Source organism: Salmo salar, chromosome 08 (genome assembly GCF_965601325.2).
Source record: "Salmo salar chromosome 08, fSalSal1, whole genome shotgun sequence".
Lineage (NCBI taxonomy): Eukaryota > Metazoa > Chordata > Actinopteri > Salmoniformes > Salmonidae > Salmo > Salmo salar.
In genome coordinates, this window is record NC_138298.1 from 26,784,060 (window position 1) to 26,799,243 (window position 15,184).

The following is a 15,184-nucleotide window of genomic DNA, read 5'->3' on the forward strand; positions in this document are numbered from 1 at the left end:
GACGGGTTAACACTTGACAGCCAGTTGTAAGGACCAGTGTAATCTGACGGGTTAACACCTGACAGCCAGTTGTAAGGACCAGTGTAATCTGACGGGTTAACACCTGACAGCCAGTTGTAAGGACCAGTGTAATCTGACAGGTTAACACCTGACAGCCAGTTGTATGGACCAGTGTAATCTGACGGGTTAACACCTGACAGCCAGTTGTAAGGACCAGTGTAATCTGACGGGTTAACACCTGACAGCCAGTTGTAAGGACCAGTGTAATCTGACGGGTTAACACCTGACAGCCAGTTGTAAGGACCAGTGTAATCTGACAGGTTAACACCTGACAGCCAGTTGTAAGGACCAGTGTAATCTGATGGGCCAACACCTGACAGCCAGTTGTAAGGACCAGTGTAATCTGACGGGTTAACACCTGACAGCCAGTTGTAAGGACCAGTGTAATCTGATGGGCCAACACCTGACAGCCAGTTGTAAGGACCAGTGTAATCTGACGGGTTAACACCTGACAGCCAGTTGTAAGGACCAGTGTAATCTGACGGGCCAACACCTGACAGCCAGTTGTAAGGACCAGTGTAATCTGACGGGTTAACACCTGACAGCCAGTTGTAAGGACCAGTGTAATCTGACGGGCCAACACCTGACAGCCAGTTGTAAGGACCAGTGTAATCTGACGGGCCAACACCTGACAGCCAGTTGTAAGGACCAGTGTAATCTGACAGGTTAACACCTGACAGCCAGTTGTAAGGACCAGTGTAATCTGACGGGCCAACACCTGACAGCCAGTTGTAAGGACCAGTGTAATCTGACGGGCCAACACCTGACAGCCAGTTGTAAGGACCAGTGTAATCTGACGGGTTAACACCTGACAGCCAGTTGTAAGGACCAGTGTAATCTGACGGGCCAGCTCTGACTCACTGACTGACTGACTGACTGGCTCTCAATGGCACTGACCCCATTGTCCTACACCTATGTGTGATAACTGTTGATTGATGGACAAGCCAGTGTGTTGTGCTCTGTGTCATATACAAAGGCTTTGAGTTATCTGTCTCTCGCTAGCTAACACTTTGTTGTGTTCATGTAGAGTTGGAGTTGGATCCAGTGTAAAGTGACGTTTTTAAGTAAAGTGTGGATACCGGCATTTTCTGCTTCTACGTTTTTTTTTTCTGATCGATTGTTATTATATTATGCAACACTTTCCGTCCCTTAATGGCAGATCAATGTGTATAATGTACAGTAGAGTCTTGATCTGCATGAACAGCACGTTGTGAATATATCGGTTTGGATACGCATCAACACACTCCACAGCCAAGCCAGATTTTCTGTCTACACTGCACTTTGCTTCGAAAACTTCCCAAGTTATTTAACCAAACATAGGCTGCATGAAGATGGAAAATGAAGTTCTGCAGTGTTTTGTCCTCGTGTTCATGCAACATTCTTCTTGTGTTTTATCTTTCCACGCTCTGGAAGAGGCAACAGGTTTGTCCCTATTCCCTAATAGTGAAACGAATCATCTTCTTACCACTTCCTGTCTGCTCTGCCTCACTGTTGTCTCGAGTCATTTTGAATGGACCCCTGGTTCTTCACCCATGCCTGATCAAATCAAATCAAAGGGTATTTAACCAGGTGTAGACCTTACCGTGAAATGCTTACTTACCAACCATACCGGTTTGAGAAAAAAGAGTTAAGAACATTTTTACTAAATACTAAATAAACTAAAGTAATATAAAGGAACACAATAAAATAACAAGATCGAGGCTATATACAGGGGGTACCGGTAGAGTCAATGTGCGGGGGTACAGGTTAGTTGAGGTAATTTGTACATGTAGGTAGCGTTAAAGTGACTATGCATAGATAATAGCGAGTAGCAGCAGTGTAGAAACAAAGGGGGGTCAATGCAAATATTCCGAGTGTGTATTTGATTAATTGCTCAGCAGTCTTATGGCTTAGGGGTAGACGCTGATACATAGCTTTTACACAATGTCAAAAGATTTACAAGTTAGCTCAGTCAGTTAGCCCACTCAAGATGAGTTCCTCATACTGTTGGTGGGCCGTACAGTTTTAACTGAAGCAATTAGTGTACTTTGTATCTTGTAGGTCTACTTCCAATTCAGGTGTTTTCCTAAATACGCCTAGTTAGGTAACCCACTCAGTTCAACAAGCCCACTCTCAGCCAGGCATTCTGCCGTACTCATCCATTAATCAGAAGTCTCAGTAAGAAACGTAGACGCTCGTTGCTTTGCGCTGTCGGACATGTAGACATCCATTAGTTAGTGGTGGTCGTTCCATTGAGCTCGCAGAGCTTTTGGCTTTGAAGGCTGGAGCCCAAGGTTCCACAGGAGGTGAAGGCATGCTCCAGTGACCACCAATAGTATTTTCTAGATTACTCTATGGCCCAGCCTGTCTGTAGGTATCACTGGGGTGGCTGGCTCCTGTCTGTTTGTATGGAAGCTATCGGGTTCACAGGGCATCAAAGGAGAACCAGGCAGGTAGGGCCACTCGCCCGGAATGGCTTTGTTCACCGCGCAGATAGATACACACTGGCACACACACTCTGTTTGTCTAAGGCATTTTCCCCATCGTTACATATCTCCCACTTTATGTTCCAACAGGTCCTAGTTAGTCAGACGGTTAAACACTTCCCTGTCTGTCCACACACACGGTGCTGATTTAGAGAGCATTGTTCGCTACTGGTCTGTGTTTGTTAGCCTCAGCAGCAGGCTATCTGTGTTAGCTAACTGGTTTTGTGAAGGAGATTACTTGTGGAGGTTGAACCTTAGCAGCAGGCTATCTGTGTTAGCTAACTGGTTTTGTAAAGGAGATTACTTGGGGAGATTGAACCTTAGCAGCAGGCTATCTGTGTTAGCTAACTGGTTTTGTAAAGGAGATTACTTGGGGAGGTTGAACCTTAGCAGCAGGCTACCTGTGTTAGCTAACTGGTTTTGTAAAGGAGATTACTTGGGGAGGTTGAACCTTAGCAGCAGGCTATCTGTGTTAGCTAACTGGTTTTGTGAAGGAGATTACTTGGGGAGGTTGAACCTTAGCAACAGGCTACCTGTGTTAGCTAACTGGTTTTGTGAAGGAAATTACTTGGGGAGGTTTAACCTCAGCCAAGGGTGTTTAAAATGAGGAAACTTGGTGAACAGGAAGAAGGAAGTTCCACAGTTTGGGCTTGTAGAGAACCCCCACCAGGATGTTTCCATAGCACAATGTTGTATGTGAAATAGACTGGTGTTAGTCACCACTTCAGAATGCCTCTCTGTGTTGTCATCACTAGGCCACGTTTACAGTCTCTCATCCCAGTGGAGGCTGCTGAGGAGAGAACGGCTCTAAATAATGGCCGGAACGGAGCAAGTGGAAATGGCATCAAACACCTGGAAACCATGTGTTTGATGTATTTGATACCATTCCGCTGATTCTGCTCCAGTCATTACCATGAGTCTGTCCTCCCCAATTAAGGTGCGACCAGCCTCCTGAGTCTCATACCTTTCTTTTATTCTTTGTTTTAGTGTGATGCAGCTCGGGCTGAAATGAGTGATACCTACAGACAGACTATTGGTGGGCACTGGAACATGCCTTCACCTCCTGTGGAACCTTGGGCTCCAGCCATCAAAGCCAATAAGCTCTGCTAGCTCAATGGAACGACCACCACTAACTAATATAAGTATTCTTTTTCGAACCTTTTTTCTCCCCAATTTCCTGGTATCCAAATTGGTAGTTACAGTCTTGTCGCATCGCTGCAACTCCCATACGGACTCGGGAGAGGCAAAGGTCGAGAGCCGTGCGTCCTCCGAAACACAACACAGCCGCACTGCTTCTTGACACAACGACCGCTTAACCCGGAAGCCAGCTGCACTAATGTGTCGGAGGAAACACCGTACACCTGGCGTACGTGTCAGTGTGCACTGCACCCGGCCCGCCACAGGAGTCGCTAGTGCGCGATGGGACAAGAACATCCCTGCCGGCCAAACCCTCCCCTAACCCGACGACGCTGGGCCAATTGTGTGCCGACTCTCCCGGTCGCGGCCGGCTGTGACAGAGCCTGGACTCGAACCAGGATCTCTAGTGGCACAGCCTTAGACCACTGCGCCACTCGGGAGGCCCATAACTAATATATGTCTACATGTTCCACACTGCAAACCAGTGTGTGTCTATGTTTCTTATGAAGTTTGATTTTCAAGGACGAAATCCCAGAAAGCCTTGCATTAAACTTGTGAAACCTGTGAACCTCTATTTTTGTAGTCGTGCTGCACAGGTGATCAGATCTCACAACGTCTGCAGAAGGAACCACTCAGGAACCACATTCATAGCTGATACACAAACGTATTAAATGTGTAGCATGGTTGTGTCATTCTCAGGCCTAGTCCCTACAGTCAAGGGGGCCAACGTTGCATGGGTCAAAGGTCACATGATCATACCATCATCACCAGTTGAATGGGTTTGAGCTTGAAGCATCCCCCCTATTCCGAGACCCGGAAGAGCTGTCTGTCACTCCGTGTCCGTTAATGATCGCTCCGTGTGTCACACTTATATGGGTTCCCCTGTCTTTTTCCTTCACAGGGCATCACCTTCGACGAGTTCCGCTCCTTCTTCCAGTTCCTCAACAACCTGGAGGACTTTGCCATCGCCATGCAGATGTACAACTTTGCCAGTCGCTCCATTGGCCAAGGTAAGCCTCCATTTTAGGATTTCATATCTGTGGAGATATTTCCCTTTCGCTCCATAGTCTCTTGTGAATAATGGCTGTAGGTTACTTTTCTCCTCCGTCTTGTTCTCTTTTTTGTATCCCCCTCTCTTTCTGTCTCTCTCTCCCATCTGTATCTTGTCTCTATCTTCCTCTCTCACTTTCCCACCCCTTCTCCGTCTCTCTCCCCTCTATCTATCCCCCACCCCCCTCTCTCTCTCTCTCTCTCTCTCAGATGAGTTTGGGCGGGCTGTGTACGTGGCCACGGGCCTGAAGCTGACACGTCACCTGGTCCACACCATCTTCAAGATCTTTGACGTGGACCACGACGACCAGCTGAGCCACAAGGAGTTCATCGGCATTATGAAGGACCGGCTGCACCGCGGAGGGAGGGTAGGGACAGAGAGAGGGGGAAGGACTGAAGTAGAGAGAGAGGGAAAGAGGAAGGGAGAATTTGAGAGAGAGAGAGAGAGCGAGAGAGAGAGAGAGAGAGAGAGCGAGAGCGAGAGAGAGAGAGAGAGAGAGAGAGAGAGAGAGAGAGAGAGAGAGAGAGAGAGAGAGAAGGATGAAGAGAGGGGGGGTAGAGGTATGAAGAGTGAGAGATAGGGAGAAAGTGAAATTGCGGGGAAAAGCCAGAATAATCTAGTTTGGTTTTCCATCACTAGAAATTTGACATGCTCTCATTTTATTTTATGTTACACTTGGACAATGTAATTTCATTCTAGCTTTTGACTGTTAACTTTAGTCGACAGCCATAAAAGTGGTGGCAGTTTTAAGATCTTTATCTAGAGCAAATCGAGTTACACAGTTATATGGAGGTCTGTGTTGTTGTAAATGACTACCTTCCCTGCACTTCCAAAGTATTTTACTGCCGCCTAGTGGAATATGAAGTTACAACAGTTACAATAGTCACCATGACTAGGGCCCAGAGTTTTTCCTAGTTAGAAAAGGCATGTGGTCAGAGAGAACTCCTAGGCCCTACACATGACAGTCGCATAATCAGGAAATAGGTATGAATTAATTCTAATACTATGCCAATCAATCGCCCTTGAACGAGTCCTACTTTGATGCCCTATGCATGGGTCTTGAGTCTGAAATATTACTGTTCTATTTCTCTTGGCCTCATCGTCCTGGCTTCCCTTTTGACTAACAGCATCCCAATACCCCCTCCTTCTATCTCCTCTCTCTCTCTCTTTTCCCACCCTATCTTTTTCTCCCACTCTGCTGCTCGCAAACCCCAGGGCTACAAAACCGCAGAGCGATTCACTTCCTTTAAGTCCTGTATGAAGAAGGAGCTAGCTGGCAGATAAGTATTACCCACAATCCACTCATCATCTCTTATCTCATCTATGACCTATAACCTCTGACCTAATCAAATCTGATTTTGATTTGATTTATAACCTCTGACCTATTCTCAATGGACCTGCGAACCGCAGCTCTGTCTGTCTCGATGACCTATAACCTCTGACCTATTCTCAATGGACCTGCGAACCGCAGCTCTGTCTGTATCGATGACCTATAACCTCTGACCTATTCCCTTTATACTTAAAAGATCTGGATAGATTGACACAATATCACTTTAAGATCAATCAAGTCCTTTCAGATCACCAACAGAAGCATATCAGGACTATGGTGCATCTATGCAAGTATCCGATGATAATAACTTAAAATACCCAACAATCTCTTCCAGAATGGTTACAAGAAATATAGTCTGGCCCCAGATCTGTTGGTGCTGCCTTGCCAACTAACTCCAAACAATGACCATAGGAGTTGGAAAGACAGAATAAAACAGATCTGGGACTAGGCTACAAGAAATAAGCACAGGCCTGTGTATTAGTCTATATTCCCTGTTTAATGGTACCATTGTCATTGTTTACCAGGTGAACAGGAAACAACACGCCTCCTTCCCCATCTGCCTGCGTGCCGAGGCCAGGAAACAGATCCGCCAACTCTGGAGGAGGTTCCAGGCTAAGGTTTAAAGAAGGAGGAAGAGGATGATGAGAAGAGGAAGAGGAGGACGAAGAAGTGGAGGAAGATGAGGAGAATAGGATGATGAAGGTGAGGATGAAGATGAGGAAAAGAGCTGGAGGGGGACTGGAGGTGAAGGATTCAATGAACAATCTACAGGGGAACATTGTGGTTCTAAGTCTACGTTCTAAGCCACCATCCCCTCCACTAGCATGCAGAAAAGCTGCCGTTTTGCAACAGACATCTCATTGGTTTCAGTTGTCCAGTTTATCCAATCGTGGATCAATTCCGCAATCCATTTTCCTCCCATTGCAAGTAGGCCAGTGATGTATAGCCTACATTACTGCACCTAGTATTTAAGCAGTACTCACCAAACATTTGAATAAGCACAAAAAAAATTACATTTTACAGAAAGTTGTAACTAATCTCTGATTACTCATAATATAGAACAATTTATGTTAAAAAGTGCTCGTATCACATTAAGGTTTGTAATATAATAATATATCATAATTGTCAAATAAAGACTGTGACTTACATTACAGGAAGAGCCTGCATGGTCAAGTGTAGTATCTGTATCAAATGCCTTTACTAGTGAGAGAAAGGTATGGGAGAAGGAAGAGAATCTGAAAATCTTAATGTCTTAATCATGTATTTTTCTATGAATGCTTTTTTTCTGTTTACACAGGCCTACTTGCATATATTCAGCAGCAAGTTTGGCCATCTGGCTAGAAAGTAAAGATCAATACATAGCCTACAAATGCAATGAATTCTACAATGAAGCAATAGTAGTATGTTTTTGAAATGCTTGCAATTGATGACCTTCCAAATGAGAGCGAGAAAGAGAGAGCAAGATCATGATATTCCTTTAAGGCTCCGTGTCTTCTGTCTGGTGTGTGTGTGTGTGTGTGTGTGTGTGTGTGTGTGTGTGTGTGTGTGTGTGTGTGTGTGTGTGTGTGTGTGTGTGTTACGTTAGTAATGATTAGGCGGGGAAGAAGTATAACTTTTTTCTATGTGTGCCTTGTTTTCTACATGTCTTCCCTGTCAAAACTAATTCCATTCCAGCAACAAATTGTGTTTTACCTTTTCGGGAAAGCAAATTGCTGACCTGCCCTCCTCCCAGTGTACTGTGCAACCTAGGTTTCCATGATTCATGATACCAACATTTCACCTCAATTGGTAATGCTTGTATTTATTTATTGAATTATTAATCTGTTTGCAATATAAATCTACTTAACAGCAATATTATGAGCAGACGTTTTGATTTTAAGTTTTGACCAGTAAGCATATCGATTTAATTCTGTTCAACGATTCAAGATGTATCTCTGTATTTAGTTTGAATATTAAAGAACTTAAATGGTTTGACTTAACTGATTTATAGTTACTCTGCGTATTTGCATTATATTAGAAGCTATAGAACATATAAAAACATTTCTCGACCATTCCCTTAACCAAGCGGTGAAGTGTATGGTTGGTGTGAAAAGAACTTGACAGAATGCAAATGAAAAGCGTGATGAATGCACGAATAAAGACTTTTGAAGGAAACAAAGGCTGTTTAGCATAATTGCATACTGTATTTGTTTTTTCAGCCAACTACATAGAATGGACATGCGCACTTGGGCTTTACATTTTTTCACTATCAGTTTTATTATCAGCTGACACGCACCTGCGACATGAACGATATAACTTTATATGGCAGCGCTGGGTTGCTACATTTTCAATCATCAAATTGTATTTTTTTAAAGACTGCAGTTTGTTTATTTTCCTTTCATCAACTGAGAACAGTGAAGGCTAGCTATGAGCTGCTGGCACCTTCATTGGGGAGGACGGGCTTGTGGTAATGGCTTGAGCGGAATCAGTGGACTCAAACACGGTTCCCATGGGTTTGCTGTCATTCAATTCGTCGTTCTAGACATTATTATGAGCGTCCTTAGCAGTCTCCTGTGGCTGCAGGTAAATTCAGCGAAACATTAGATGTAGCTGTTAGCTAGCTGTGCTACACTAGTTAACGCAAATTCCTAGCCTCTCACTGTGTCAGATAACGTTACTCAGTAAAGTTTTGCCAGGTTGACACACTAAAACGTATTTCTATATTTACGGCCGTGACACCAGCTTGTGTAGTAGCTACGTTTAATAATGCTTTAATGAATGCGTTTTTACTTATTTTATCACATCTTTATATTAATGTTATTTCGCAGGCAGATCAATTTGTGGCGTAGCGCGCCATTCATTTGAAAAGTGGAACGACAAATGCGTTCTTATGATTTCGTCAGGACACTTCTCCCCAACGCACCAGTACGCTCATCAATCGATTCCACCATGTAAATATAATGTTTTCGAAACTTCTCGTGCAGATTTCACTATAATAAAGCGAAAAAAACACATATGTAAACACATTTTTCAATAGGGTCATGTTTTAAATTTACAAAGGACAAGAACATCATTATATAAAGTTGACCTCAAACTCAGCTCTGCCGCCACAGTAAATAGTGCTTGTTACCAGCAAGGTATTGTGGGTACTGACATTCACAGAATATTAATCCATTTTTATATATAATTATAGTACTTGGCGTAAATTTTATCACAAATATTGTGTGTCCATGAATAGGTGTATATTTATCTCTGTAAATCTCGCAGACAATGCAAATTTAGATTAAACCGCTAGTGGAAATGCTTGTCCCGACATAGACTACCCTTGCTCGCCCATAGATACGTTAAGACTATACTTTCAGGGATCATTTCTATAGTTCTTGACTTGAGAAATGTGTTTCTAAAGTGTTTGGTCTCGCTACCCACGATGATGAGATGCGATATTCCCTTCTGAGCGCGAAGCGGGCTTTGAGTAATGATTCAGTTCATCCGCTCTCTGCCATTGATGACCGTTCTTTGTTTCCTTGTGGAGCATTGAGGGAGGGAATATGATCAGAGTGGTTAGCTCTAAATATTGTTAATATTAACTTCTATGGTAAATGTACTGTACTCCAGGTTATTAAATAGATTATCACCATAACACCGTTGGTTTCAATACTGTTTCATGTTCCTGTTCTCAGCCTTGCTATGACGTTGTATAGGTGATATGTCATTTTAATCCAGTCAGAACTCTACTTTTTCAGTTACATTTCATTTCTACATAAGATTTTTTGGTATTTTTTCTATTGTGGACCATTGACTTTTTCAGCCAATGCCAGTCCCCTAAAAACTGCAATCAGTACCTTCTGGCACCTCCCTCATTTGCAAAGTTCTATTGTGGAGCAACTTGAAAATGTATTTTGAGAAGCTTTCTTGGGCATAAAACACGACAATAACGGATTCCATATGTGACCTATTGATGAAAAGTAGCCCGATAAACATGATTTCGGCCACGTGGTCCTATAGTGTGCTCTTTACACGGTGGGAAACCGTTAGTCAGAATGACACCTCCAACATAGGCTACCCTCGCTCGCCCTAAATTTAATCAAGACTATACTTTCAGGGATCATTTCTATAGTTCTTGACTTGAGAAATGTGTTTCTAAAGTGTTTTGTCTCGCTACCCACGATGATGAGATGCGATATTCCCTTCTGAGCGCGAAGCGGGCTTTGAGTAATGATTCAGTTCATCCGCTTTCTGCCATTGATGACCGTTCTTTGTTTCCTTGTGGAGCATTGAGGGAGGGAATATGATCAGAGTGGTTAGCTCTAAAAATTGTTGAATATCAAACGAATCATTCGGTACAACACATCTGGATGTCAGTAATTCATTCATGAAAACAGTTCAGCTGGCTTTAATGCTGTTAAATGTCAGACGTGATATTGCATAGGACATTTATTGCAAAGCAATCTCCATCATGCCAATCCAGTTCAAATTCCAATTGTTCAATTACACTTTATATCTAAATTGTATTTTCTTTATTGTGGGCCATTGACGTTTTCAGCCAATAGCAGTCCCCTAAAAACTGCACTATTACCCTCTGGCACCTCCCTCATTTGCCAAGTTCTATTGTGGGGCAATTTGAACATGAAGCTTTCATGGGTATAACAACTGTTTGTAGCCCAATAAGCATAATTTCCGCCACGTGGTCCTATAGTGTCTCTTTATACGGTGGGAAACCGTTAGTGAGAATGACAGCCCTCAACTTCATTAAGACTATACTTTCAGGGATCATTTCTATAGTTCTTGACTTGAGAAATGTGTTTCTAAACTGTTTGTTCTCGCTACCCACGATGATGAGACGCGATATTCCCTTCTGAGTTCGAAGCGGGCTTTGAGTAATGATTCAGTTCATCTGCCATTGATGACCGTTCTTTGTTTCATTGAGGGAGGGGATATGATAAGAGTGGTTAGACTAATTATTGTTAATATTGAATGATTCATTAGGTTTACACTGTTACAACACATCTGGATGTCAGTAATTTTTTCATGAAAATAGTTCAACTGGCTTCAATGCTGCTAAATGTCAAACGTGGTAATGCATTTTTTAACCAGGCAAGCCAGTTAAGATCAAATTCTTATTTACGATCACGGCCTACCCGGCCACACCCTTCCCTAACCCGGACGACGCTGGGCCAATTGTGCGCCGCCCTACGGGACTCTCGAACACGGCCGGTTGTGATACAGCCCGGGATCGAACCAGGGTCTGTAGTGTATTTTCTCTATTGTGGGCCACAGACGTTTTCAACCAATGGGATCAGTTCTATCGTTCTTGACTTGAGAAATGTGTTTCTAAAGTGTTTGGTCTCGCTACTCACTATGATGAGATGCGATTATCCTCTGGCACCTCCCTCATTTACAAAGTTCTGTTGTGGGGCAATTTGAACATGTATTTTGTGAAGCTTTATTGGGCATAACAAGTGTTTGTTGTGTGATGCAATGAAACACACGACAGTAACTGATTCCATATGTGACCTATTGATGAAAAGTAGCACGAAAAACTTAATTTAAACTCTTTATATCGTGGGAAACCGTTAGTGAGAATGACAGCTCCGACATACGCTCGCCCACCATTCAAATAACTCAATTTATTCCCCTTTGATACTAACAAAACCAAAGCACTTGATGAATACCTGCACCTTCTTTCTATCCTCTTCACCAAATGTCTTATAGATGGCTATTTTCCCCTACTTTGGAAATCTGTAGTTGTCATAATGATCCAGAAACCTGTTAAACACCCATACAACATCATAAGTTATAGACCAATCAGCCTCCTCAGTCATGTCAGGAAGATGTTTGAGAGAGTACTCACCCAAAGACTGATCAAATTGTTACTATTTAACCTTTATTTAACTAGGCAAGTCAGTTAAGAACAAATTCTTATTTTCAAAGACAGCCTAGGAACATTGAGTTAAATGCCTTGTTTAGGGGCAGAACAACATATTTTTACCTTGTCAGCACAGGGATTCGATCTCGCAACCTTTCGGTTACTAGACCAACGCTCTAACCACTAGGCTACCTGCCGAAATGGGCCTCCTTGGAATCCACCAAGCTGGCTTTAGAAAAACAAGATCAACTACCGATTAACGTTCTAAGACTGTCAGAGGACATCCTTTGGAATTTCAAGAAAAACACTTGATAAGATGTGGCACAATGGGTTGTGCTGCCGGATTGTAGACTCCAATCTCAATCTACCACTCTCCTTCAGAAACATTATCACTAGCTTTCTCCACAACCGTATAATTAAAGTGAAGTTCTCCACAGCAATATCCCCACCATTTACCCCTGAAGCAGGTGTCCCACAGGGGGCAGTCCTAAGCCCACTACTTTTTCTACTATACATATAAGACATTTATTACCCTCCACCCACCATAGGCCAAGTCTCACAGTTTGCCAATGACCTCTGCTACAGGTCCAGCTCCAAATGTCCTCAACTTGCTGGAAACAAACTCCAGAAGTTTATTGAAATGATCGAGACATGGTCTAACATGTGGCGAGTAAAACTGAACCCACAGAAGACTCAAAGTGTCCTCTTACAAGAAGCACCAGCAAAGAAAACAAAAAACCCACAGATCTCAAACTTTACGGTGAAGTAATAAAAGTAGAAAAAGAAGCAAAATTCCTTGGAGTCACCTTCCAGAAGAACATGCAGTGGACAACCCATATAGCGAACATAGAGAGAGAGGGTCGAAAAAGACTAAACCACTTAAAAATGCTGTGCGGAAGAAAATACGGAGCCTCACCTCAGACAGTGTTGAAAGTCTACATCAGCTACAGCTTTGAATACGCCCTACCAGCCTGGATAACAGCTTCACCACAGCAGATGAATCGGCTTCAGATAATCCAAAACATGACAATAAAAATGGCTTACAGACTACCAAGATACATCAGCAATCACCACGTCCACAGCATATCTGGACTCACACCAATTAATAATAGACAGTCAATCATTGGCCAGAAGTTCATCAACAGAGCTATTCAGAATCCATCATCGCAGGAAGCTGTGGGCCAGGCCAAATGGACCTCAGACATACCCATGTCCATAATGTTGAAACTGACCAAAAAATAAACAATCATGCATGACTGACTGTCACGTCCTGACCAGTAAAGGGGTTATTTGTTCTTATAGTTTGGTCAGGACGTGGCAGAGGGTATTTGTTTTATGTGGTTCAGGGTGTGTTTGTGTATGTGTTCATGTAGAGGGGGTATTTGGTTTATATGGTTCGGGGTGGTTGTGTATGTAGAGGGGTATTTGATTTATGTATTCTGGGGTTTTTGGGTTATCGTTCTATGTTAGTTTATTTCTATGTTCTGTCTAGGCGTTTGTATTTGTATGTTTAGGTATGGGGATTGGGGCCTTCAATTGGAGGCAGCTGTCTATTGTTGCCTCTGATTGAAGGTCCTATATTTAGGAGTGTGTTTGTTTTGGGAATTGTGGGAGATTGTTTCTTGTTTTGCTGAGTGCCTGACGAGACTGTCCAGTTCGTTCGTTTTTGTATACGTTGTTTGTGTTTTTCCTTCTTCACCAAAATAAAAAGAAGATGAGTATACATTTTCCCGCTGCGCTTTGGTCTACACCCTACGACACCCGTGACACTGACTTTAATTACATATAGTTTATTTTCAATAAGCATAAAAAAATAAAAATAAAGAAAAAATTTACAAAATACAAAAGTACAAAAAATGTGTGTGTATATACAAGTGTGTGTATATATAGTTGAAGTCGGATGTTTACATACACCTTAGCCAAATACATTTAAACTCAGTTTTTCACAATTCCTGACATTTAATCCTAGTAAAAAGTCCCTGTCTTAGGTCAGTTAGGATCACCACTTTATTTTAAGAATGTGAAATGTCAGAATAATAGTAGAGATAATGATTTATTTCAGCTTTTATGTCTTTCATCACATTCCCAGTGGGTCAGAAGTTTACATGCACTCAATTCGTATTTGGTAGCATTGCCTTTAAATTGTTTAACTTGGGTCAAATGTTTCGGGTAGCCTTCCACAAGCTTCCTTCAGTAAGTTGGGTGAATTTTGGACCATTCCTCCTGACAGAGCTGGTGTAACTGAGTCAGGTTTGTAGGCCTCCTTGCTCGCACACGCTTTTGCAGTTCTGCCCACAATTTTTCTATGGGATTGAGGTCAGCTTTGTGATGGCCACTCCAATACCTTGACTTTATTGTCCTTAAGCCATTTCACCACAACATTGGAAGTATGCTTGGGGTCATTGTTCAAATGGAAGACCCATTTGCAACCAAGCTTTAACTTCCTGACTGTCTTGAGATGTTGCTTCAATATATCCACATAATTTCCCCCCCTCATGATGCCATCTATTTTGTGAGGTGCACCAGTCCCTCCTGCAGCAAAGCACCCCCACAACATGACGCTGCCACCCCCATGCTTCACGGTTGGGATGGTGTTCTTCGGCTTGCAAGCATCTCCCTTTTTCCTCTGAACATAACGATGGTCATCATGGCCAAACAGTTCTATTTTTGTTTCATCAGACCAAAGGACATTTCTCCAAAAAGTATGATCTTTGTCCCCATGTGCAGTTGCAAACCGTAGTCTGTTTTTTTTATGGCGGTTTTGGAGCAGTGGCTTCTTCCTTGTTGAGTGGCCTTTCAGGTTATGTCAATATAGGACTCGTTTTACTGTGAATATAGATGCTTTTGTACCTGTTTCCTCCAGCATCTTCACAAGGTCCTTTGCTGTTCTGGGATTGATATGCACTTTTCGCACCAAAGTAAGTTAATCTCTAGGAGACAGAACGCATCTCCTTCCTGAGCGCTATGACAGCTGCGTGGTCCCATGGTGTTTATACTTGCGTACAATTGTTTGTACAGATGAATGTGGTACCTTAAAGCATTTGGAAATTGCTCCCAAGGATGAACCAGACTTGTGGAGGTCTACAATTTTTTTTCTGAGGTCTTGGCTGATTTCTTTTGATTTTCCCATGATGTCAAGCAAAGAGGCACTGAGTTTGAAGGTAGGTCTTGAAATACATCCACAGGTACACCTCCAATTGACTCAAATGATGTCAATTAGCCTATCAGAAGCTTCTAAAGCCATTACATCATTTTCGGGAATTTTCCAAGCTGTTTTTAGGCACAGTCAACTTAGT

The 15,184-nt window shown here is 42.7% G+C and overlaps 1 protein-coding gene, 2 non-coding genes and 1 pseudogene across 6 annotated transcripts in view; all 4 read left to right on the forward strand.

Moving 5' to 3' along the window:
* Positions 1–8,014, forward strand: part of LOC106610377 (calcium uptake protein 3, mitochondrial) — a 70,726-nt gene extending 62,712 nt beyond the window's left edge. For 3 of the 4 annotated variants that reach the window (XM_082978498.1, XM_082978500.1, XM_082978501.1), the window contains 4 exons: positions 4,564–4,672; positions 4,923–5,080; positions 5,929–5,993; positions 6,565–8,014. In XM_082978498.1, coding sequence (XP_082834624.1) covers positions 4,564–4,672; positions 4,923–5,080; positions 5,929–5,993; positions 6,565–6,571 — 339 coding nt within the window. In that variant the 3' untranslated portion in view covers positions 6,572–8,014. Of the gene's footprint in view, positions 1–4,563; positions 4,673–4,922; positions 5,081–5,928; positions 5,998–6,564 lie in introns of those variants that run through there. The other variant, XM_082978499.1, reaches the window with a different exon arrangement.
* Positions 8,015–9,368: 1,354 nt separating this feature from the next.
* Positions 9,369–9,584, forward strand: LOC123744314 (small nucleolar RNA U3). Its single transcript, XR_006770893.1, has one exon. It is a non-coding gene; the product is annotated as a small nucleolar RNA U3 (small nucleolar RNA).
* Positions 9,585–10,108: 524 nt separating this feature from the next.
* Positions 10,109–10,324, forward strand: LOC123744315 (small nucleolar RNA U3). Its single transcript, XR_006770894.2, has one exon. It is a non-coding gene; the product is annotated as a small nucleolar RNA U3 (small nucleolar RNA).
* Positions 10,325–10,773: 449 nt separating this feature from the next.
* Positions 10,774–10,972, forward strand: LOC123744318 (uncharacterized; annotated as a pseudogene).
* Positions 10,973–15,184: the final 4,212 nt, after the last annotated feature.